Source organism: Prionailurus viverrinus, chromosome B4, assembly GCF_022837055.1.
Source record: "Prionailurus viverrinus isolate Anna chromosome B4, UM_Priviv_1.0, whole genome shotgun sequence".
Lineage (NCBI taxonomy): Eukaryota > Metazoa > Chordata > Mammalia > Carnivora > Felidae > Prionailurus > Prionailurus viverrinus.
The window spans coordinates 88,807,333-88,833,820 of NC_062567.1; the positions used below are offsets into that span (position 1 = coordinate 88,807,333).

Below are 26,488 nucleotides of genomic sequence, written 5' to 3' on the forward strand. Positions count from 1 at the left end.
AACATGGGGAAGAAGTCTACTGCTGGTAGAAGCTGGTCTAATGTTACTTTTGGCATGGTGAAATGCTGAGCTACTCAATTCCAATGATGCATCTCCAGCGGCTTCTAGAATGGTCTTAAACTAAAAAAGATCGAATTTAAAATTAATGTACGAGAAAACTTATGCCAAAGGTGGGTGAAGTGATATTAAAACAATTCCTTAGCTTTTAAAAATATATTCTAAGCAGCTTCATAGAGTCAGATATATTACCTCCCCCAGAATTGAAAGAATGTGCAGATGTGATAATGAAATGAAGATAAAAATCAAAGATATGCCAAAAAGACTAGGAACGAGTGAGCATCTCAATTCCTACACTGAAGAGCTCTGGAAATCATAGACGTCTAGGATTAAGGGATGTCCTAGCAAAATTTTAGAAAGGGTTACTACACCACTGAAAAGTGAGGCATACAAATCAACATATATACATAAAAATAATATAATGTAGGGGCACCTGGGTGGCTCAGTCGGTTGGGTGTCCGACTTCGGCTCAGGTCATGGTCTCACAGTCCATGAATTCGAGCCCCGCATCAGGCTCTGTGCTGACAGCTCAGAGCCTGGAGCCTGCTTTGGATTCTGTGTCTCACTCTCTCTCTCTGGCCCTCCCCTGCTCATTCTCTGTCTCTCTCTGTCTCAAAAATAAATAAAAACATTAAAAAATTAAAAAAATAATATAATGTAAATACATACTTGAGCCTGTCAGTGGGCTTTGAGAAAGATCTCTCATGATCACCTGTGGACAGAACAGAGTACTGTGAACTCAAAGCCTGCGGTTTTGAAGCTCACTGAACAGGTTACCCGAAGCCTGCAAATCAGTATTAATGGGGGAAGGTCAAAGTTTCTGGTGGGGTGTTTCAGAGTTCTGTCCGTGGTACTGCTATGCCCCCGAATTTTAACATTGTTAGATGCTTTATCAAATTTGTGGTTAATTCACTGCTAAGAAGAGTGGTAAATATATGTGATGAGCAGGAAGAGAGACTATTTGCATCATGTTGCAAAGATGAGCTGAATCATTTGAGAGCTGCGTATGTACCTGAAAGATGAGGGGCCCTGGATTAAGGTAATTTTATGTTCAAATACCCGCTTTGTTGTTGGATAAACTTGGGCAAGTCACTTAAGCCTCTGTGAGCCTTAATTTCTTCCTCTGTAAAATCGAGATAATGAGCTATCTGTTTTGAATGAATAAGACTGGTACATGATAGATGCCCAACAATTGTTAGTACCCTTCCTACGCTCCTCTTCTCAAATCTTACTAGCTGAATGTAATAGAAGTAAATGTACAGACAACTGAATGAAGGGTACAGTGTTGCCTTGCATTACACAGAGTGCTGCTTCTCAAGGGAGAAAGCCTAACTCATAGGGTCAGTTTATGAGAACAATTGCAAGTTCAGTATAAACAAACATCACTATTTCATTTAAAAATACAATCTTAATCTACATTAATCCAGTACAGTATCCAGATCGGGGAGGGAATGATTTTCTTACACTCTGTTCTCTTCAGCTTGAGAAGGTTCAGTTTGGGCCACAAATGGTAAAGGGCATTGACAAACGTGAGAAAGACTACCAGGGTGTGGCAAACACGTCACAGAAGACAGGGCTGGAGGAACGAACATGCTTTCCCTGGTCAAACAACACCAACTCAAAGGAGAGATGACCAGGTGCGTGAACATACTTGAAAACCTGAGGATGTTCGGGAGAATTGGAAGAGCCAATGGGGAGAGGTACGAGGTGGGAAACTTCAGTTCGTTGGCATAAGCAATACTTCCTAACAAGTAGAGATATAAAAAAGTGGGTCTACCTTTTAAGATAGTAAGTTTCCTGTTTCTATAAATATTGGAGCAGAAATTAGTTTCCTATATTGAAAGAGGAAAAGAGAAAAAAAGGTGTGTGTGTGTGTGTGTGTGTTTGTGTGTGTGTGCGCGCGCGCGCACATACAAGTGAGTGTGGTAGGTCTAAGTGTTTATTAGAGAAACAGCAGTAAGAGTATAATGAGCTGTACTCATCACCGCATCTCATTATTTTGTAATGTTTGATGTATAATGGCGATCAGATCCTAAGGTAAGTGATGCAAGGAGTCTTTCACACAACCCACATGGACTCCACTGAGCTATGAATCCTGCTGGGCAAAACAGTGCGGAGGCAATTTTAATAAAGAAACATTTTCTTGAATCTAAGGGGCTCTAATCTCAAATTAGAGATAAGTCTGGAATCCAGAAAAATAATTGCAGAGCAGCTTGAAACAGGACGAGCTAAACTGCCAAAAAGTTTAATAAGAACACATAATGCTCTGGGTGTTCATCAAAAGAAATGATCCTGGAAGGAAGAAGTTGGAGGAGAGCTCCCTGGGGGAAATAGACTATAAACTGGCAACAGGGGGTATCAGCATTAGGTGGGTAAGTTCATTTTAGCCTGTTTTGATTTGAGGAGGCAGGGTTTGTAAGAGAGAAGGTTCTGTTTGGTTGGAGATCTACAGGACTGCATGGTAATCCTTGGAAATTGCCCTAGGCAATCCACTCCCCCCCAAGCTTTGAAATGACACCTCCTCTCTCTACCAGCCTATAGCATTCCTTTCCCTTCCTTACTCTCTGTGATGACCTCCCCTCCTCTTTCACTAAGAAAATAGTCATCAGAAGAGGACTCACGCATCCTCTCAGCAGGAAATCAACCATCCTCCTGCCTTTGTGCCCTTGGACTCTGTTGGCCTTGCTTCCTGCTAACACCTCCACTACATGCTGATGGCCTCCCTCTAGCCTCTTCAAAGACTTTGTGTTTGCTTTTATCCCTTCTCCCTCCTGTGTCAATTTCTCCCACTCCACTGGATCAACCACATCAGCACACAAAGGCGCAGTTTCCTCTCCCATAGTTTTTGAAAAAGGAGCCCCTGCACTCCCAGGACCGTATGCTCTCTCCAGCTACTGTCCCATGCTTCTACTCCTCTTGATAGCTTCTTTGGAAAGGCTGACAGAATTGGCTACATTCTCTGCCTTTGTTTACTTAAGTCCTATTCTCACCTCAACCCACTCAGATGGGCCTTTGGCTCATACTGTTTTCTGAAAACCAGTCAGAGTCACTAAAAACTTTCTTCTTGAGGAATCTTACGGTCAATTCTCAGCCATCATCTTATTCACCTTTTCATCAATATTTGGCCCAGTTTGTTTCTTCCCCCTCAGGGACATGGTGTTCTTGGCTTGGATTCCAGGACAGCGTATTTGCCTGGTTCTCCTCTTACCGCGTCTGTTTCTCCATGTCTTCTGTGGAAACTCCCTTCACTACTGACCTCTGAAGGCTGGTGTGCTGTAGCCTCAGGCCTTGGACCCCACCTTAACCTATCTGCACCACCTAAATGCCATCACTCATCCCCAGGGATGTAAATACAACTGCTGACTCTAAAATTTCTATCTCCACTGGCCTCTCCTCTCCTTTGAGTTCTCTACTCCCCCTCCTGCTGATTTAGTTCTTCCTCAGTGGCTCTCTGTCTCAGTAAATGGCACCGCTGTTTATCCAATGAAGAGCAGAAACCTTTGACTCATCCTAGACACATCTTTTCTTCTCACATTCCCCATCTAATTTCTCAGCGGGTTCTTTGAGGTCTTTCTTCAAAACTTGCCCATTTTCCAATACCTACACCTTCATCATCCTGGCCCAAGTCACCACCATTTCTTGTCTGACACACTGCAATGACAACTGATCTCCCTGCTTTTGCTCTTGTCTTCTTAAAGTCTATTTTCCATATAGAAGCCAGAGAGATTTTCTAAAGAAAATTATATTGTACCTCAACTGTTCAGCCCCTGCCATGGCTTCCTGTCACACTAAGGATAAGTTCCAAACTCCTACCTTGGCTACAAGCTCTACAGAACCTACTTTTGTCTCTCTCTCTCCAACTTCATTTCTTTCTTTATTTTATTTATTTATTTTTTTTTAATTTTTTTTTTTTTCAACGTTTATTCATTTTTGGGACAGAGAGAGACAGAGCATGAATGGGGGATGGGCAGAGAGAGAGGGAGACACAGAATCGGAAACAGGCTCCAGGCTCTGAGCCATCAGCCCAGAGCCTGACGCGGGGCTCGAACTCACGGACCGCGAGATCGTGACCTGGCTGAAGTCGGACGCTTAACCGACTGCGCCACCCAGGCGCCCCTCTTTCTTTATTTTAAAGAAGATTTTATTTTTAAGTAATCTCTACACCCAATGTGGGGCTCGAATCTACAACCCTGAAATCAAGAGTTTCATGGTCTACCATCTAAGCCAGCCAGGCACCCCTGACCTCATTTCTTAATTTTTTTTTTCAACGTTTATTTATTTTTGGGACAGAGAGAGACAGAGCATGAATGGGGGAGGGGCCGAGAGAGAGGGAGACACAGAATCAGAAACAGGCTCCAGGCTCTGAGCCATCAGCCCAGAGCCTGACGCGGGGCTCGAACTCACGGACCGCGAGATCGTGACCTGGCTGAAGTCGGACGCTTAACCGACTGCGCCACCCAGGCGCCCCATTTCTTACAGTTTCTTTAACTAGCCAAACTAATTTTGACCTCAGGGACTTTGCACTTGCTATTGTTTTGGCCTACAGTCTACTTCCTCCAAACCATTATGTGGTTTGCTCCTCATTTTAGGCTCCCTCAAATGTTACTGCCTCCAGGAGGACCTCTTTGACTTGCCTTTCAAATGCACAGCCCATATTTTTTTGCCCCCACCACTCTCTACTCCTTATACGAGTTTATTTCACTTTATTGTACTTAGCATTGTGTGACCTTACGTTAGGCAGTTTGTTGAATATATGTCTTTTCCACCAGGAAGCCAACTCCAGGAGGACAGAGGCTTGTAGGATATTCCTAGCACCAGCAACAGTAATGGGAACATAGTAGGTGCCCAACAAGTTGTTGAATGATTAAATGTTGAATGACTGTATAAGGGTCCGTTTCGATAAAAACTCAAAGAAATGAGAGATCACTTTAATTATAATGGATTTAGCGAGCAAATAAAAGCTTAGCTGGAGAAAACCAAAAAAGCAATGCAAGTATGCAAGTATGTAAGGGTAAAAAGCATGTGCCAACAGTTTCCATCCTATGCATATAACAGGAAAGCACCAGAGGTGCAATCAAACTCCTAAAAAAAAAGAGATTTGGCAGGTGTTATAAAGTATTTCCCTCCAAAATTATGAAGGAGAAATCTTATAACATCAGTTTAACATCTAATTCAGTAACAGGCTTTAGGAATGTGTAAGAATGTCTAATTTTAAAAGAATTTAAAGTGTGTGTGTGTATGTGTGTGTGTATGTATATATATGTGTGTGTGTGTATCTATGTATCTATGTATCTATGTATCTATCTATCTATCTATGAGAGAGAGGGAGCACATTGCTTGGAGTCAGTCTTTAAGCATTTAATCTGATAATGGGGGATATATATGTACTGATTTTAGAAACCTCTTTGTGAGGTTATATGCTCTGCTACAGATAAAAGTGATTGCTTCCATTTATTCAGGTTGTTCCAAAGTCTTAAAAGGGAAACATGAAGTTATAGAGTAATGGAGTCGCCAGTTTAAGAACAATTATATTAAAGACTTCTTGGCCAATTTTGATTTTTTCCTTTGAATTGGAAGCCCTGAAAACCACAAGTGTATAGAAGAAATTATAGCACAGCTTGAAGGCACTGCCAGTTTTCTTCCTCAGTTTCTCCTGGCCCTTTGTTACTAAGAGAAATAATGGTATGATCCCCATGACTTCAGCCTTTACTCACTGACCTCCATCTAATGAAGGGCGCCAGTCAGTCATGACTGAGATGGACATCTTACGTTTTCTGGATACTCTGGGCAGAGACTCAGTTGGCCTGCAGAAGTCAAAGTCTTTACACCTCATACTCATTATGGGCTTTCTCCACCACCTTCTCTTTTTTATTTTTTATTTATTTATTTTTTCAACATTTATTTATTTTTGGGACAGAGAGAGACAGAGCTTGAACGGGGGAGGGGCAGAGAGAGAGGGAGACACAGACTCGGAAACAGGCTCCAGGCTCTGAGCCATCAGCCCAGAGCCCGATGCGGGGCTTGAACTCCCGGACCGCGAGGTCGTGACCTGGCTGAAGTCGGACGCTTAACTGACTGCCCCACCCAGGCGCCCCTCACCTTCTCTTTTTTAAAAAAAATATTTATTTATTTTGAGAGAGAGAGAGGCAGAGAGAGGGAGAGAAAGAATCCCAAGCAAGCTTTGTGCTGTAGCACAGAGCCCAACGTGGGGCTCAAAACTTACAAACTGTGAGATCATGACCTGAGCCGAAATTGCGAGTCAGATGCTGAACCAACTGAGCCACCCAGGGGTCCCGTCCACCACCTTCTCCTTTTACACACTGCTCAGGACACTGGTTGAACTTGATTTTTATTTAGGCTTTACCCAAGTTCCACTATTTTCCAGACCCTGTGATGCTGGGCAAGTCTTTTTAGCTTTCCAAACTTAAGTTTGCTCGTCTGTTAGAGAGGAATAAATAAAACTTACTTCCTGAAGTAAACTGGGAGGAAGAAAAAAAACCAATATTTATCAACATGGTTAGTCTAATACTTGAAGCATAGCATGAAGTGAACGGCAACTAGTATTCTTATAATTATCTATAGTTTCCCTCACTTTAACTTTCTAGATTAGGTTACTCTTATGATCATTTCATTCCTGTCTTTCCCTACACTTTGGATTAATACTGTTCAACCTCATCTTTCTCTTTCAGTATTTCTTCTCACTTTATATAGCAAAAGCCCCAAATGCCTTCCACTCCCATTCAGATGACCTGTTTCTGCACATTGAATCTCCGACTACTTATCAATCTACCAACAAAGTACACAGCACTGGGGTTCTTGGAGTCATTTCTTCTGAGGAGACTCTCATTCCAAGCTGGTGCTTCTCCAAGTATGGTATATGTAAACATTAACGGGTGTATTTGAGAGGACACAGATGCCTTTAAAACCATTTCAGAACTAGACATTTAAAAAATTTATGTTGGAAAAATACCATTAGTATTTCAAGGCACAGATAACAAAGGTTTGGATAAGGCTAAGAAAAAAAATCCATTTAAATTTACTGAAAAGCACATGAATTATAGTACAGGTGGAACACAGATATATAATAAACATCATGAGGGGAACATGGGAGCGGCAGAAATTTGGGAAGCTATTCTAAGTCAGGTAAGCCTGAACCATAAGAAAGGAGTATTGATGGGCCCAACTGCCCTATTCTACAGTAAATTGTGTAAGACGGTTCTTGGCTTTTCCTAGCACCAATCAATCAATACAACTTTCACCCAGCCTAATTCTCTAAAGTCATTTAATTTAAAAACCCTGATTGAAGGGCTCCCTAACTTGGAAACTGGGAGAATTAATTTTTCTTCGCTGCAAAAGGGGTAGAGGGAAAAGACTTGCTCCTTGCAGTTCCCGCACACATGTCCTTGAGCCTCTTTGTAAAATGTTCTTCAGACCCTGGGAGGCTGTGCTGGCCATCACGGTCACGCGGTCACTCCGTGAGCTTACTGTGTGTACCCAGGGCGTGACATTGACTAAATGCCACCACTCCTATAGCACAGGGGGACTCGGGAAGTATCGAGGCACAGTACTAACTCGCGACAAATGATTTCCCCCTAAATTGCACGCTGGGAGAATTATTATTTAAAAATTGTTTGCTGGGGCGCCTGGGTGGCGCAGTCGGTTAAGCGTCCGACTTCAGCCAGGTCACGATCCCGCGGTCCGGGAGTTCGAGCCCCGCATCAGGCTCTGGGCTGATGGCTCGGAGCCTGGAGCCTGTTTCCGATTCTGTGTCTCCCTCTCTCTCTGCCCCTCCCCCGTTCATGCTCTGTCTCTCTCTGTCCCAAAAATAAATAAACGTTGAAAAAAAAAAATTAAAAAAAAAATTGTTTGCTGCATATGTACCACTTCATTATATTTCATCCGTGTTTACTAAGGTGTGAGAGGAGTTCAAACGTAATAGACTGCCATTTTTTGAATTGCTAATGAAGGCGGCAGCATTGAGAACACAAATCAGGCTGGCTGGCTTTGCCCAGTGTTATTTGAGAAGTCAGTATGTACAACCAGCCACATGGCCAAGTGGATCGGTTCTCTGGGGGAAATATTTAATGTGTACCTGCCATATTAAGTAATAAGTTCTGCCTTGCACCACTCTATTTATAGACTCTGGCTATTTTCACGTCAGTTTTAGCCTTTTTGCTACAGCAGAACACTTGAACGAGTCATTCTCATCTTGCCACTTGTATTGTTAAATTCTGCTCAAACTTTCAGTGTTCCAGAACTGCACAGATATTGTCTGCTCAGACAGAAACACATAAGGCTGGAGGGAGACCTCTGGCCTTTAAAATTCTCTAGCTTCTAGCTGACCTATATTCCATTCATTAGTCCTGGGCAGCAGACGATTTCCTTAGAAATGCCATATTTGGAGCAGCCTCAGGGCCCGCCTGAACAGCATATTCAAGGAGTCAGGAAATATATGGTAAACAGAGATTGTTACACTCGTTTTGTAAAGGAAGCGTATTAGTCACGAGGGAACAGACCGCACAGAGAAAACGTGCCTGCTGATCTCTGCCTGCTCATTCATTCCACAAGTATTGACTGGATACCTACCACTTGCCTAGCGCTGTTAGCTCTATGCAGTGGACACACACTGGTGAACAAGACATATACAGCAACTGCCCTCCAGTAGCTTACGTTTCAGTGAGGGATTGAGAAAGCAGAAAAAACAATAAATTGAGCAGTTAATTTCAGAGAATGGTAGATACAGTACCATGGACAAAACAAAGGTGGGGGTGTGGACAGGATCTCAGACACGTGTGCAGTTCCCAAGACTCTGGACTTTACCACCTTAGCCATTTACCTCTAAAGACGTGATATAGTTCTGCCAATTTCTTAAAAATGCAACAATCAGAATGCTGGTAAACCCTGTTGTTTTGTGTTCTTACTGTGGACTCTGAGGGGCTCTGGTAGGGCACACCCCGGACCTAAGTCCCCTTGTCCTTACCTTGGCCCCGCTGGATGTTTTGAGGACACAGGGACAGCCTGACTGAGTAGCAAAGGTGCTTGTCTTGGTATTTTCCCGCATGGGTCACTAGCTCACTAATGCCAGAGTTTGACTCAGTATCTTTGGGCAGCATTAGTGCACCAGGCTACCATTCCTTTCTTTTTCTTCTTCTTCTTTTTTTTTTTTTTTACTTTTTATCTTTGAAATAATTTGAAAATTATAGAAGAGTTGCAGGACCACTATGAAATACTCCTTCACACACACACACACACACACACACACACACTCACAGATCAATTTTTCTTTTCTGAATCATATGAGAATACACTGGAAATATAACGGTCCTTTACCTCTCCCCTCCCAGCTTTATTGAGATGTAATTGACAAGTAAGTGAACAATGTGATGATTTGATATATGGATACGTTGTGCAGCGCCTCTTTTTGTGTGATGCCTCATACGTGCTCGATTCAGCTGACTTTAGTTTACCACCTGTGAGACTTGCCCACTTTTTTGGAGGAACTCAAGGGTGGAACCAAAAGGAAGAAAGGAGAACCAGCCCCAACCAGAGTAAATGCCCTTCATACACCTGAGCAATGTCATGGCTGTAAAATCCTGTGTAAATGTCACACTATATATGCTGTCATAATGAAGATTTTGACCAATGAAGTGTCAAATTGTGTGTTAACAAAGGCAGGGAAATGCTGAACAGAGAGGGCAGGAACCTTTAAAATTCTTGTCCTTTCCTTCTTTTTTTTTTTTTTTAATGTTTATTTATTTTTGAGACAGAGAGAGACAGAGCATGAATGGGGGAGGGGCAGAGAGAGAGGGAGACACAGAATCGGAAGCAGGCTCCAGGCTCCGAGCCATCAGCCCAGAGCCTGACGCGGGGCTCGAACTCACGAACGGTGAGATCGTGACCTGAGCAGAAGTCGGACGCTCAACCGACTGAGCCACCCAGGCGCCCCTGTCCTTTCCTTCTTAATTCAAGGTTGACAGCTTCTCCGTGGTGCCAATGGCCCTGTATGATTTACCAGACTGATTTTCCAGTAGGTGTTGACCCTTCCTGGATGTATTCTAAACAGCTTGGGTGTATACGTCTGAGGCTAATGGACATTTCAGACTCAGCTCCGTGTTTTTACTCCCCCAGCAAACACCCAAACGTGAGAAGCAAGAATGACTGATATAGACTTCATTCCATTATGGCCAAGTTGTTAAGTGTCTTTTTTATATTCTAGGAGCAAAAACAGAAATCTTACACAAACTTTTGTAGCTCATTCTGGCTACAGAGTTAAGATCATTTTCCCGGGGCACCAAGTTTGCAAATACACTGGATGTGAAACGCTTGACAGCTTCTTGTATTTGTGAATTGGCCAGGAATCTTTGTGAAGACTAGCATAATAAAAGAAAGCTATCCTACTTGGAAAGAGGAAGCATGTCGAATAAATAACACACTAACTCTAAGCCTTGAGGTCTATAGCAGTATCCTATCTTTTTCCGTCATTCATGTTGGACATACATAATTAAATGCCTCATCTCTAAGTGGGCAAAACCATAAATTATTGCACAATGTGTTAAACTAAGAATCAGTACAGATTTCCTTTAGTAATTTGGACACAACCTTCAAGTGGTAAACTTTACCAGTAATCTGTCAGACTGAGGGGAACAGATCAACAGATTGTTTTTAATAAACAGATGTGTGAGAGAACCTGTTACTTCAAAATATCTTTGTACTTGGAAATCATCTTCTCTTTGATAAAAAAAAAATGGGCAGAAATGAGTCTGAAGATACGCCTCCTTAATATTTCTTAATAGACTTAACAGATCTTTCATCTAAATTTAAACTTCAGGGTCGTAGACACTCACGTCATTTTTTTACTGTCATCATTATTAAAATTTTAAAAAAGCCTCATAAAAGGCCAAAAAATCTTTTTTGTTCCTACACATTTCATGTCGTAAGAGAGATGGCTAAAATGACAAGTTTCCAAATGACATGAATAATGCATTTCCCCTTTATCCGAAGCAAGTGTACATTGCTCATAAAGGATGTTTCATCCGTTCCCTCTTTTGTTGTTGTTGTTTTTTAGAAGAGAAATGGAGGACAAGGAAAGGAATGAGAGGATTTACAGCTAGAACTGTCACTTCATAAAAGATACGTATTTGACTTGTGAAGTATAAAATAATTGTTGCAGTAATATTGAGTTTAGACGGGGTGGTGGATCTTAATATGAACAAAAAGCAAATTATATTTCTGTTAACATTCAAGGCTATTTCTTTGGGACAGACTTATTACACATTACTCTTTATTATGCCATGAAAACAGTGGAGCCCATGTTAAGAAATCTCATCTATGTATACGTATATAAATATTTACTCCAAGAAGCCCCAGGGTCTTCATTTGTAGAATAAGTTTCAAAGAATGGAGCTTTCACAAAAGTTGGATAGAGAAGTTTAAGATGGCTTTCCCTACCTTACGCTTTTCCTCCACTACCTCTCACCCCTTCTATCAGAGAAAGTGCTCACGTGAGTGATCATCACCATCACTGGATGGTTGAGAGTGAAGTCTGGGGGTAGATGTGAGGAAAGCCATAGCTCCTTGAAGGTTCCAGTTTCCTTGTGTTTTCTTATAGTGCCCAGGGCAGCAAAATGGCCCTAGGGCTAAGGCTATGTCTGCCCTAAGAGTTACCTTTGCACTGAGAAGATCCAGGGTCTGCTGGATTAGCCACGCTCTTGTTTAGGCCTCATTTCAGTTCCTTGCTGCATTTTTCTCTAGACACATCTTTCCTTGCTACCAAGGTGGCAAAACACCTTTGAGGAAAGTAAGATTGGCAGGGGAGCACAGGAGGAAGGAACGAAGGCTGTAAACCTGCATTTTGCTTTTATGGTCCGTGTGGTTCAATGGAGTTCATCCAGAGAACATTTCAGGATTTTTCAGCTAAAGCTCCAGCAATGAATAAAGGCCATGCATTTCCCCCTGCCTCTTCCTCTGTGTATCTCTTTCTCATGGGGTAGGGGTAATGGGGTAAAGGTGGTAAACATAGTAGGTGACTGGTTAAGACTTCTGGATGCTGGGTTAGATCTCTCCTTAAGTGACCTCTTGGCCTAAGATCAAGGGAGGATGCCCCCCACAACCTCCCCCCCCCCCCCCCGAACAAGAATAGGTTCTTGTAAGTAGTAAGACAGAAAAGTCAAGTAAGCACAAGTTCAGAATTCCAAGTATTAGAAGTCAGTCAGGAAACAGTTTCTAAGAAGTCCCTTAATTTTCTCCTTGCGATAATAGTAAGTAATAATCAGCTATTAACCACTTTGGTTTCTTAGCCCTCTGGGTGGTGATGACTTTCTTCTTGGGCTATTCTAAATAAGAAAATTTTCAGGATCCCCAACCCTTCTGGCTGCTACCTCATTAAAGAACAACAAAAAGGTGTCTGTCCATGTTGAAACCCCAAGAAAATAACCCATGAAGCCTACAAAATAGGTTCGTGATTCTAATTAAATTGATATAAGGAGGGCTAAAGGAAAAAGTTCTGTAATGAAGAATCACTATATGTCATGAGCTAAGGATTATGATGAACGACTTCTTTGTACCTAGAGCGTAACTTAAAAAACTACTTAATGACTTTAGGGAAAAGTTTGACCCTCAAACATGTTATAATTTAGTAACACTAGAGAACCCATGAAAAGAAAACATAATTATAGTCAGTGCTTTTGTTCAATATCACATAAAGGGGAAAGGACACTAGGAAGTCCCTTCACTCTTCCCAAGAGAAGAGTATTGCATACTAGCTAATGTAGACAAGCCAAGAAGGAATTGATGGATAACTGGCATTCTTGAACTTCAAACTTTGGGTACTTCCTTACTGCTGACAAGGAGAAAGCAGAGAACACAGCCCATCGCTGACTACAGTAGTTTTTCTAAATGTGATCAGCACTAAGAATGATGGGCTTATGGGATGGAATAGAAGAAATCTCCGCACTGGGTGATGCCATCTAATTATAGAAGTCAAATTACTTTAGAATCTTCAAAACACCCAGACAAGGATGTATATAGCATGTTCACAATATGGCTCTCTACAAGCCATGTACTTTCATAATGAATCTAAGCCTTCACAGCAAGAATAAAAATAACCACATGTCACTCTTATAAAAGTAAATAATAATCATGAACAGGGTTGCTCAGAAACTGGACTCATATTGCTCTAATTCAAATGGAAAAATTCCCCTATTCACTGACAGATTTGCCAAACCATTCAACTGAAATACTGGAAAACACTGCTTTATTTCTCCTGAATTGTTAAACTACTATGCCATGCTCTAAAATCCCATAGCTAAGATTTAGCTGTGCTCAATTCACTTGTCCAAAATATATAAAGGCATTATTTTTATAAATGTCTAAGTGTATTAATGATTTTAACCCTTCTTTTAAATATAGTTACTTCCATAAGAGGTTTTTCACAAATCAACTAGCTTTATAAATTTTGAGTAATAGTTTGAATTTTTTTCCCTCTTTTACAACTTTTGTGTCATTCTCAAATTCAAAGCTTCAAAAACATTGAAGTGTTGGGGTAAGGCTTTTAAGATATTTGTCCAAAATGGTTTTTTTGAAAAAAACAGGTATCACTTATTGTGTCATAGGAATCCTAATCGCAGCTTCCTAAAGAGACAAAGCCCCAGAATTTTACAAGAGTTGCCCAGTGGAAGTAAATCCAGGTTCAAAGAGATAAGAAGAAAGGAGTAATTTGTTATTCAGAATATATATATGTTCGGCCACAGCAATTTTGCACCCTTTGTTCTGCCTTGTACGTCTCAATAAAGAAATAGATGCTGCCGTGAAAGTCACCCCCTGAAAACAGAGAAGACAGTAAGTAAATGAGTGAGAGCTGACATAACTCCAAGTCATTTTACCAAGGAGTTGCACATCAGATGATTTCTCACAAGTTGCCAAGCTTTTCCAAAGTCTAGTTTTTATGAATATCCTTCGAACAAGTTGGGTGGAATGCAGTCTATACCCTATGAAATATCATTGATTTTTATTACCAAGTTGGAACTGTTTAGGATCACCAAATAACAGGGTTCAAAAGTAAAACAGCTGAAAAATCCAACAGTCTGGTCTAACCTGGGATGCTCTGTCTCCTCACAGCCAACGCTCCATCAGGCGGCTTTGTCTGGCTGGCGGATTTAGTGTAGGGGCTCTCATCTGCAAAGGTACAATGAAGCGTTTGGTTAATTTCCATCCAGTTTCTAACGCAGTGAAGATTTTTTAATGGACTGCAATCCTTCTGCCAGAGAGAGGTGATATGGTATGGTATGGTAGAAAGAGTCAGGAGATCGGAGTGTTAACGTTGGCTTAGCTGTGGGGCAAGTCATTTAAAATGCACTGAGCATTGGTTTTCTCCCCTATAAAAGAGGGAGAGAGATACTTTCTCATCTACCTCTTAGGACTGTCAGGATCAAGCTGTCGTGTACCTGAAGGCATAACATGGTAAGAACTATGCAATACAGCATACAAATTATTTGCCTGTCACCTACATGCATTGATAAATAAGTATCAGTGAATATCAATAAGAGGAAGACAAAGAAGGAATAAAATGGCTCAGTGGGCACTAAGAATAATCAGGTAGAAGAACAAAGGAAATGAAACGAAATGTTATATTTCAGATGACAGGGCATTATAAGCAGATGACAGAGCATTAGTATTGCAGGAAAATAAAGACACACTAAATTAGTGGGTTCCTCTTGGAAGTGCAAAATGGCATCCAGATATATGGAGGGACATGGACATTTAGAGTAAGACCAGAGAAGCTAGGCTGAGAACAGGAAAGGAATGATGGTTTGGCAAAAGAGGACGTATATTGCAATGGGCTGATCTGCCCTCTTTTAGAAAGAGATAAAAATAACCTGCAGAACCATAAAGAGAACAACTGAAAAGACAGAAGGACCAAAGCTCAGCATATCTGTGACAGGCAAGAAGCTAGATGAGCAAAACACTAGGTGACAAGATCATAGAGGTGATGGATCTATGAAATTCTAAGTAAAGTGGTTTTATTTAAATATAGAAAAGGATTTAATCTGGCTTGGAATACAGGAGTAATGAACTAGGATGGCAAATGTTAGGGTTAAAAAAGAAAGGAAGAATTCTCCCTAATTTGCATGGGGCATTTGTATAAAGTAAGAGATGTCTGAGTGACAGTCTTAAACATTTTCAAGAATAAGATATGTATGGCCATAGTGGACATAATGTAAATTAATTATCTACCATATCGAGTCAAGCTAGATGACCCAAATGGTACTTCTGGCCATACTGTAAGGTAAGTTTGTTGTGGGTGTTGTTGTAATAGGAAATCACTAGACGATTAAAAAGAACTGTATTGTACAATGCAAACTATTAAATGTAACAAGGAGTTAATTCGGCAAGTAGGCTTTATCATCTGAAAACATTAATTCTCCCAACTAAGTGGTTTGTGTTTCAAAATTGGGGAACTCAATTCCTTTCTAGGATGTACTTCTGGTTGAAATGATTCATGATTTCTTCATAAAACTAACAAGGCCTTTAGAAGCAATGACAAAAAGCAAAGATTAACACTGTTGTAAGCTGCAATTAACTTAAAAAATGGAAATCACGCTGTTTCATGTTTATATTCCATTTGTCACACAATTCTTTATGTTCTTCCAACCACAGATATAATGTACCAACTTTCAGATACCAATATAATCAACAGCATCATTTTTGCTTATAATATAGTATCCTGGATCTTTGACTCTTCTTGATGCAGATGCAATTTTGAGTATAATCAGAAACCACAAGACAAAATGTAAACATTGCACTACAAAAGTCTCTATTTGCCCCATCATTTCCACCTGAGTATTTGAGTGTTTTTCTCACAGTATTGATTTAATAACCATGCAATGTGTTTTATACAGCACCTATTAAAACAAACTTACTATATATGAAAATTTGGATTCTTTATAAAACCAACTAAAAATATATTTCCCTTTATAATCCAAATCTTTGAAACTGTATATGTATGAGTACAGAGCGCTGAGTCAAGGAGATATGGATCATAGCAACTAGTTTTAGGAATAGCATCTTGGAAGCCTAAAAGCTTTCTTCCGTTTTCAGTTTGTCAAGAGTCCAGCCAATTAAAGTCTTGGGTTGAATCCAGTGTTGGATTTTCTTAAAGGGCAATAAGAGATTTACCCAGGAGACTCTGGGGTTTTTTGCACTCAATGTTCTATTTTAAGGAGCTATTTCTTTAGAAATTTACCACTTTGCACTACAAAAGTAGACAACTTTGGTGAAATTGTTTTCTCATTTATATTTGAAAACAGTTTCCTTGATTTAGAGCTGACATAGTCTAGCTATGCACATCCTAAAAGGTTGAAACCACATTACAGATGGCCACCTGGCCAGCCTCTACATATCCATTCCTCAGTCTCCTGCTCCTTCTCCCAGTATTAAGAGTGTCCTTACTGAGCATAAACAAAAGTAAACAATCATCTAGAAGCCAAAGTTGTATTGGCCAAAGTTCCAGACTGAAGTAAACTTGACATTATCTAAGAATAGCTTGCCAAAGTCAATCAAGGTGAAAGCAATAATTCCTAATGGAAAGCAAGTCAGAATCCTGGCAACATTTATCATGAGAAGTAAGCCGAGCACAGCAACACAGCAGTGTGGCACCATCTCACATTTGCTTTTAAGAATACATTCTAAGATATTCTAAGAACATCTGTTTATTTTAAACCTCTAGGAGGCATCACGGGCCTTTTATGAAAAGCTGCCCATTACAGAATGGACATCAACTCTTGATGTGATCTACTCAAAGTCAACTCTTGATTCAAACTTTGCTTGAAAATAGAAGTGGAGGAAAGACACTGAATAAATCAGTGGCTGATGGCTCTAGAGCAGGTTACTAAAGGACAAGAAGGTCGGGGGCACCTTTTTAATCATTAAGCGGAAAGTCATGGAGAGCTATGGAGTCTTCTATTGTGGTTTTCTCATGTGTTCCTTAATGGAGATTGGTTGACATAGCATCAGAATTTCATGTTATAAGGGATATTGTAGGCTAGTCTTTTCATTTTACAGTCAGGACTTAAAGTCCAGAGAGGTAAATTTATACAACACACATCCAGAGTGAGTCTGGACTGAATTTCGTTTATTTTTATTCTCATGCTCTTTCCTCCTTATGCTACTTCCTCTTGCATTAACAACGAGCTTTGATAGGTTCTTTGCATGTTTCTGTATCATACAGGTAAGCGAATGAACACAACACTCCAGCCGCCAGCTTGCAAAATGTAAGCTGAATTCCTATGGAGAAGGCTATGAAAATGAGCAATCAGAGCTAATTTCTTTTGTGTGTATAGAAATCTCATTCCCCCCCCCCCCCATATGTTTGTTGGCCTAAAATGAAGTGTATTTAAGTTGTACCATAGTATCAATCCATCCTTTTAAGTTCACTTTTTGGAAGATAAAAAGTTTTTTTTTTTTAATTCTTTTTTTCAACGTTTATTTATTTTTGGGACAGAGAGAGACAGAGCATGAACGGGGGAGGGGCAGAGACAGAGGGAGACACAGAATCGGAAACAGGCTCCAGGCTCTGAGCCATCAGCCCAGAGCCTGACGCGGGGCTCGAACTCACGGACCGCGAGATCGTGACCTGGCTGAAGTCAGACGCTTAACCGACTGCGCCATCCAGGCACCCCGGAAGATAAAAATTTAAAATACATGCCAGTACAATTCACTGTTCCTCAGTTAAGGTCTTAAAAGGTTCCCTGAATATAAAGACCCATGTTAATACTTCTTTCTTTTATCAGGGAGACACTAAACAGACTTCCAAGTTCCGTTCAATTACACAGGTGAGTTAAAAAAAAAATAGGTCAAATAATAAGGAAAGGAATCAATCAGTAGATAATATCTCTAGAACAGTGCCTGACACATAACATATATTCATTAGACATTTGCTGATAGATGATTGAATTATATTCAACTTTTCAACCTAGGGCATTTATTATAGATTTATTATAAATTAATTATAAATAAGCAACCTGAAGAAAATCAAACATTTGTTATGGACCATCCTTCTTCCTACCTCTGATTTTCTTTTTCTAGGTTTATAGCCAAGTCCTTTTAATGTCACATCATCCTCCAATAGCTGTTAAGGACTGACTTAATATGTATGTAAAGAATTTGTGACTCTTTATAAAAACTAATATTGAAATATATTTCCTTGGGGCACCTGGGTGGCTCAGTCGGCTAAGTGTCCGACTTCAGCTCAGGTCATGGTCTTGCGGGTTCGTGGGTTCGAGCCCCGCGTCGGGCTCTGTGCTGACATCTCGGAGCCTGGAGCCTGCTTTGGATTCTGTGTCCCCCTCTCTCTCTGTCCCTCCCCAGCTCGTGCTCTGTCTCTCTCTGTCTCTCAAAAATGAATAAATGTTAAAAGAATATTTTTAAAATAAAAAATATATTTCCTTTAATTTTAATTCAGACTACAGAAAGATTTGTCAAACGTCCTTTAGGATAATGCCTCTAAGCAAAAGAATTCTAATTTTCACACAGGACTTCCAGCCTTGACTTTGATGATAGATCACATAAAAAGGGATCCTTATTGAAAGTCACCATAGGGGCAAAGCAAACATTCAACTGGTGAGCTACTGTTCACTGAAGTGAATGCTGTAAGTAATCATTAAGGGCACCATAGGGTGTCAGAACTGTCAACCTTCTCTAATGACATCTTAGCAGCTAAATAATCACTGTCACACATGATGGCCGCCCACTGTCATAGGGGCTATGTATTGGTTATAACAAGGAAGAGCATAGGTCCCCTTTAGAGTGACATCCCATGAGGCGAGGGAAAATGCCCTCCATTAAATGGAGAATCGACACTGTGACAGAGGCACAGAAAGGGCTTAGTCAAGCATATACTTACAACAGAAGTGGAACAATGGGAAGACCATCTGTCCCTCTCATTCCCCCAAGTTTGGTCAGTCTCCCCATGTGCCAAACACAGGAGTGGCAAACACAAATCATTTGTTTTGATTACATATTCTGAGTGAAGCTGGTTTTTGTAAACTTGGAAAGCAAACACAGGCGCCTTCGTTCTGCATCACAACCAAAGCCCATGCTGGGGCTGAGAAAACCACATCTTGAGGAACGGACTCAGGTCCCCTCATGTTCTCACAACCTTGAATGGTTGCTTGATATCAAATAGCATCCATGTGTAATCAGGCTGCTTCTTGTCTCTCCATCGCCTGCCTCCCCTAGTCCCAGTGTCTGGGATTCCCAGCGGGACAGGATATGACTATGGTTTCAAGAATCTCAAGCCGTGTTCATGGCTATGTTGAAGAAAAAAAAATTAATTTCCTTTGGCTGAGACTAATAATCAGCCTATGCTAAACAATGCCTAGCAACTAATTATGCACAATTGAGGCGCCAGCTAAGCCAGCAGATCTCTTAACTTCTTGATTGGGGGGGAAGGCATTTTGTGCAATTAAACATTAGGACCACTTCCTAGCAGCAGGGAGATAGGCAGCTCATGCCACAATGTTCATGCACGTCATTACCAACTCCGAAGAAAACTGTTTTTCATGAATGGAACAAAATGAAATCCATTGTGAAGGGAATGATCTGCCTCTTGAATTCAATTACAGCCCAGAAATTTTAGTGCCTACTGTGTGCAAACTAAGAATCAAAGTGGATAAAAGCTAATAAAACTTTAAGTGGAATGGTGATTGAGGAATCCTTATTGCTTCATGGGTTTGAGACTGGAACACGTGCTTCATTAGCTGATGGGAGAAATGAGCATGGGCTTAGGGTGCTGGTGGGGAGGGGCATGGGAAGAGAAAGGGAGAGCCACTGAAATGAACTTATTCAGAGCTCTGCAAGCAGAAAAATCAAGAAATGGGCCATTTTAGTTTTCAGCTAACATGGAAGTTTTGTGTGACGTGGGACCATAATCTTTTCATCTCATCCCAGCCCAGCATGAATGTGCTGTAAGTCGGCCGTTTCTCTTTTTTAGATACTAGACCTTCAATTTCATTTGCTGCCTTGGCAGTTTGGGGCACATTCTAAAATTTAAGCAAGATGTCCAGAAGGATAGCTGTCAAAGGGTTTTGACAATAGAACTTAGTTATGTCTTATCCTTATTAAAATAATGTATAAATACAAGCACCATTCCCTGCATAATTTAAAGAAAAGCACAAAGATACAGCACAATACTCCTCTTCAATCCGAAATGGTTCCTAATCTTTGATAAAAAAGTATTTTTTCCCCTAGGACCAAATGAAAAATGCACTCTCAATCTTTTCCAGAGTCAGAAACTTCTGAGTCTTACATGGGCTTCGGTTCTATTGCTTTGGTGTATGGAAGCAGGTTGGATACCTGCTTACAACTGATCATGAGCATGAATTAATTTCATCTCCTTGCCCAATGGGATACAATAGTCCACACACTAGATTTAAACCAGAAGAAAGGAGGAATGATCTGAGCTTGATGGCAGGAGGCAGAGGCGGTGTGCTGCTCCTGGACAGTCTTCTTCCTATTAAGAGATGGTTTTCCCCTCTCCAACTGTCTTTCCCTCCTCTCTTGTGTTCTTTGTTTTGCATCTGCGTGGCATTGTTGTCTATCCTTGGCTCTGCAGGTTTCTGTATAGTTTTATAGATCAGACACAGATGTGCTTTACATTCTTAAATGGGACCAAGGCTTTGACTTTTGAACATCAAATAAAAAAATCATCCAAACAGAGAATGACTTCATTTTACAAAGAAAGGTACAGTGGTTTTGTCACAATGATAGAATGTCCTCTAAAATTATATCCCAATCACATAACCATTTCGGGGATTACATATTTACAGCTAAACACCATCCCAACCATAGAGCTCAGATTGCTGCAGGCCGGTCGTATAAGACCATTTTTCTCCCTCACTGCCCTGTTAACTAACTCCTTCCTACTCAAAATGTGGTCCATAGACAAGTGGCATTGGGCATTGCCTGGGAGCCTGTCAGAAACGCAGGATCTCAGGTCCCGGCCCAGACCTATGGAATCGGATTTAACAAAATCTCCATGTGATTTGTATGTGCATTAAAGGTTGGGAAGCCCTGGTCCAGTTGATTTGACCCAACAGCAACAGCACGGGCAGTGAGGATGCATCTGTCCTATTCGTCACCTGACAGTGTCAGTGGCAGCCCACAAAGAAGCTGGCAGAATGGCTTCAATGGTATTCCCAGTTCTTAAATATGATAATTATCAAATTACCTATAGAATTATTTCCTCAAATGGAAATGAAACTGGTGCAGTGTTACGATTCTGAGTGAATTTCATCTTCTCCTGATCCACTTTAAACCCCTTTACAACCCTAAAATGGCTAGTTCATGGGGGTAACTGGATACATCTAAGGTTAGATTACCTACAGCAGTGGATGGATTAAGGTGGAGACAGGAAATAGTATGGTGTGATTACCCCCTAGCCAATAAAAGTCGACTGAAAATGTAAAGTTATGTCCTGCGTCATGGTGGGGACATGGGGGAGAGAATCTTCTGTGGTACTCTCTCCTTAAACTCTTTTTCTTCAGACACAAAGTTGCTCCCTTGACGCATGTGCACAGTTCTCTTGGAACCGGGGAGGTCTCCGGCCCAGAAACTGGCCTATGATCTTCATGGGGGGATACATAGGACCACCGCAGCCCCCGAGCATCTGGTCAACCTTGTGGAAGTGGTCTGCAATAACTGTGCCTCTTGGTGATGCCTACAGGTTGTTTCGAAGAGTAATATCTCAAGCCAGGTTAATTTGCAAATCCTCTCTGAAATTAATGAGCATGAAATTGTACATTTTCTGCCTCTGGCATTCCTCTTGCTCATGTGTCTGAATCATAAATGATAACCCCTATGCTTCTTCTTAAGTATTGTTTCTAGCAGGAACAGATGAACAAGAGTCACAGCAGTCACAGGCTGGCCTCCTCACCAAGGAATCAGTATTTCTAGAGGGATGGACACAATGCCATGAAGCCTATTTTCATTACCATAACAGATCCCAACTAAAAACTTTAAATAGTTAAAGTCAGTACAGCTTCTACATTTGCTATATGTAGGGACAGTATACACTTTAATTCTTTGATTTAACCACCAGATTATGGCAGCTGATATTCTCGGTATCTTAACATTATGAAACCGTGTAGGTTCCACAGGTGCTTAGCATTAGACTAAGAATGTGATGAAAAATATGCGTTACTTCAGGGTAATGAGCATTGGGCATCTAAAGCCACATTTGCTAATTCTTATTTAAAAAGTGCATCACTGGGGTGCCTGGGTGGCTCAGTTGGTTAAGCATCTGACTTTGGCTCAGATTATGATCTTACAGTTCAGGGGTTCGGGCCCTGCATTGGGCTTTGTGCTGACAGCTCAGAGCCTGGAGCCTGTTTCGGATTCTGTCTCTCTCGCTCTCTCTCTCTCTCTCTCTGCCCCTCCCCCTGCTCATTCTCTCTCTCTCTCTCTCTTTCTCAAAAATAAATAAACGTAAAAAAAAAGTGCACCGTTATTCAGGAAGCAGTATGTGGGTAGCAATAGGCTAGAACATATCTGAGTATTCTTGGGGGGGGGGGTTCGTATGATTATACATAATAGAACTGGAGTTTGGTGGGAGGATCAATAGAAATAAAACATTTGGAGTAACTAAGGTTCCCCAATTTTTGACCAATAAATAAGATGAAATGAAGAAGTTACTTTGATTAATACAGAGAACAAACTGGTGGTTGGTGGGGGTGAGGAAACGGGTGAAACAGATAAAGGGGATGAAGAGTGTCCTCATCTTGGTGAGCACTGAGAGATGGATAGGACTGCTGAATCATTACACTGTACATCTGAAATGAATATAACACCGTATGCTAGTTCTAGCTGAATAAAAAACAATTTTTTAAAAAGGAGTTACTTTGATACATATTGATCACAATTTCAACTGGAGTAACTTTTAGAGAAAAACTTTTACGAGTACGTAGATTTTCCTGAGCGAACTCGTGAAACAAAATGTTAAACATGTCTCCATTGAAAAGACTGAAATTTTTTTTTTTAACATCCCAATAACAATGGTCACGGCGTCAAAAGTGGATCATTTAAACGGTTATCTCTTGATTACTTAAATCACTTAGGTTTTTTTGCCCCTTTGTCTGGGACACTTTTTGCATATCTAATATAACTCATAGAGAAAAAGACGGAGCTTTTTGTAAAATCAGGGCTCTTCAAGGACTCTTCTTTTACGTGATCTTACTGCAAAGCTTTCCATATTTAGAAAATTTCAGTATGAAATTTCAGTTACAAGAAACAGGTCAAAGTTTACGGAAAAAAATTAGAGGAAGGAAAATGCAATCAGGGCGGCTTTATTTTAAGAGGTCTAAATCTTGGGGCGTGCCTGGTGGCTCAGTCAGTTCAGCGTTCGACCTCAGCTCAGGTCATGATCTTGCGGTTGACGAGTTCGAGTCTGGCGATGGGCTCTGTGCCTCCCTCTCTCTCTGTCCCTCTCCCACTCCCACTCTGTCTCTCTCTAACTCTCTCTCTCAGAAATAAATAAACATTAAAAAAAAACTAAAAAAAAAAAAAAGAGGTCTAAATCTCGTGCCAGTGAGGGAAGAAACACTGGATATCATTAGATAAAAGAAGGATTCACTTATAGCTATGGGGGGAGCATTCTGGTATAGGTTTGATTATTGAGAAAATAACCTTTAAAGCCCTCACCTGTTGCTCCAGCAATCAGTGACATTATGCAATTTTACAACTAAGGCAACTTTCCAATCTGGTTCAGTGACTTAGTATTTTTTCTTTTTTTTTTTTCTTTTTTTTTCTTTTTTTCTTTTTTTTTCCCCCCTTTTTCTTATTAACCAAGTATAGTGTAAGCTAAAACAAATGCCAGCTGCTGGCGAATGACTTTATACAAATAAATGATCAGCTAGTCACTACTGCTGACATATTGCTAAATGAAACCGAAAAAGGATAACCACCACCATTCAGACTTAGTTTCTAACACATAAGCTGAAAAATCTGTCTCTGTATCTAGCATCCTGGAGTAAAAGAATGGGGAAAAATAAGTATAGATTTTAACCTTGGGTAACATTTTGCAGCTAGGAGCACAGACTGTTTTCCCAGGGTCATTGATCTAACCAAACCACGAGGATCATATGAGCCAACCTCATTGTGTGACTCCCAACTCCCTCCTTCATGGCTCAAGTGGGTCCTCAGAAACAATACTCCAAAGGATGTTTCCAATATGCCAAGAAAAACCAAAACTTTTTCCAAGGGTCCACTGTCATTAATAATCCAAACAGTGAAAGAGGAGATGAGACTTTATGGTAATGGGGAAAGAGGATTAAACCAGAATTTTTTGGAGAGCAAAGTAAACAAGGAAAAGTGAACCTCAGGTTGAATTCCCTGGCTATATGTGAAAGATATTAGTTACATGAAGAAAAATTAGGGTTTGATTGTCATCATGTAAGATTTTTTAGATACTTCTTTCATTATACATCAATGCCGTGGGTTTCCTCTACAAGTATTCTAAATACTTTCTTACAGACCTTTACTTCTGACTTTGTGCTCTCTCTCTCTCTCTCTCTCTCTCTCTCTCTCTTTTGTTTATGTATTTTTGAGAAAGAGACAGAGTGCGAGCAAGGGGAGGGACAGAGAAAGAGGGAGACAAAGAATGTCTCCCTGAAATGAGAGTCCATCAGGGGGCTCGAACCCATAAACAGTGAAATATGACCTCAGCCGAAGTCAGAGGCTTAACTGACTGAGCCCCCCAGGTGCCCCAGACTTTGTGCTCTCTTTAATAAGTAGTTCAAACTACTTGGGTCAACCATAAGACATTTTATTTACTATCTTTTAAAATGTTTATTTTGAGAGAGAGATAATGGGAGGGGCAGAGAGAGAGAGAGAGAGAGAGAGAGAGAGAGAGAGGAAGAGAGAGAATAGCAGACTTCACGCTGTCAGAGCAGAGACTTACATAGGATTTAATCTCACAAACCATGAGATCATGACCTGAGCCAAAATCAAGAGTCGAACACTCAACCAACTGAGCCACCCAGGCGCTCCACCATAAGACATTTTAAGATGTAAATAATACTGACCATACTATAAACATTTATAGCTAATACTCACTGAACACTCATGGTATGACAGTATGAATCTAAGTCCTTTATGTGTATAATCTTATCCTCACAACTCAATAACACTTAGAATAGCAAAAAAAAAAAAAAAAAAAAAAAAAAAAAAAGAGAGAGAGAGAGAGAGATAAATTCATTTTACAAAAGGAGTTCTAGTTTTAAGGAAGAATGTGCCATTGCTCATCCTAAATAGTATTCCATGGTGAATTTAATGCAACTACTATGACATTAAAATTGAGAGTGGGGCACCTGGGTGGCTCAGTTGGTTAAGCGTCCAACTTCAGCTCAGGTCATGATTTTGAGGTTCATGGGTTCGAGCCCTGCGTCCAGCTCTGTGCTGACAGCTCAGAGCCTGGAGCCTGCTTCAGATTCTGTGTCTCCTCTCTCTCTGCTCCTTCCCGCTTGTGATCTATCTCTCCCTCTCTGTCTCTCTCTCTCAAAAATAAATAAACATTAAAAATTTTTTTAAAATATCAAAAGCAGTGTGGGTATACTACATGCCTAGCATTGTTCTTAATACCTTAAGACATAATCAATGTTCACAACAATTTAATTGTTCAGGTACAATTATACTACTTGACATATGAGGAGATAGAGGCTTATAGAAATGAAATAAGATGCCTAAATGCTCCCAGGAAACCAAGTGCAGAAATGAAGCTTTAACTTACACATCTTTATAGAGTCGGCTGTTCACCACAATGATGTGTTATTTACCAAAATTTGATTCACATCCATTTTTATAAGTTCTCTATGTGTGTGTACGAAAAAGAGGCACATTTTCAAAGAGCAGTCACGTCTGGGTGTGTTCTCGCTGACTACACATATTGACAGAGGACAGGGACTTGGGGCTGCATTTGATTTCCTGGAATTTGAATTTAGAAAAGAAAATATCATCTCCCAGTTTTCAGATCTCACTTCCTTGTCATGAATTCTTAGCTTAATTTACGATATAAGATTCAAGGTTTTTTTTTGTTTTCTGGCACACAAACAAATCACTTTGAAAGAATGCCTTTTAGCCAAGGAGCTCCAAGTATTTTAGGAGATGAAATCTGGCTGAATTTATCTCTCTAACTCTTCCTCTATGCCAACCATTCTCTACTGATAGAGCATTTATGAACTAGTTCCTACAAGTGGTTTATCATCTTACAATGAATAAATTGTGGGACACTCTCTTTTCTCCTCTAGTATTCCAGACACCACGTTCATAGCCTGCTGCTTACAATATTTTAAGCCTTTCTTTAGTGTTCATGCAGCTGGAGGGGGAAAATAAATCTTGGACCAGGCCACCCCCAGCAAGACGACGAAGAAAATGGCGGTACGCC

The 26,488-nt window shown here is 40.6% G+C and overlaps 1 protein-coding gene across 9 annotated transcripts in view; it reads right to left on the reverse strand.

Moving 5' to 3' along the window:
• The window catches only part of GRIP1 (glutamate receptor interacting protein 1), a 687,701-nt gene that overhangs the window by 178,765 nt on the left and 482,448 nt on the right, over nt 1–26,488 (reverse strand). For 8 of the 9 annotated variants that reach the window (XM_047866738.1, XM_047866739.1, XM_047866736.1 and 5 more), the window contains one exon: nt 14,149–14,229. The exons of the other annotated variant lie outside the window; for it this stretch is intronic. In XM_047866738.1, the coding sequence (XP_047722694.1) occupies nt 14,149–14,229 (81 nt within the window). The remainder of the gene's footprint in view (nt 1–14,148; nt 14,230–26,488) is intronic. 9 annotated transcript variants of the gene reach the window in all.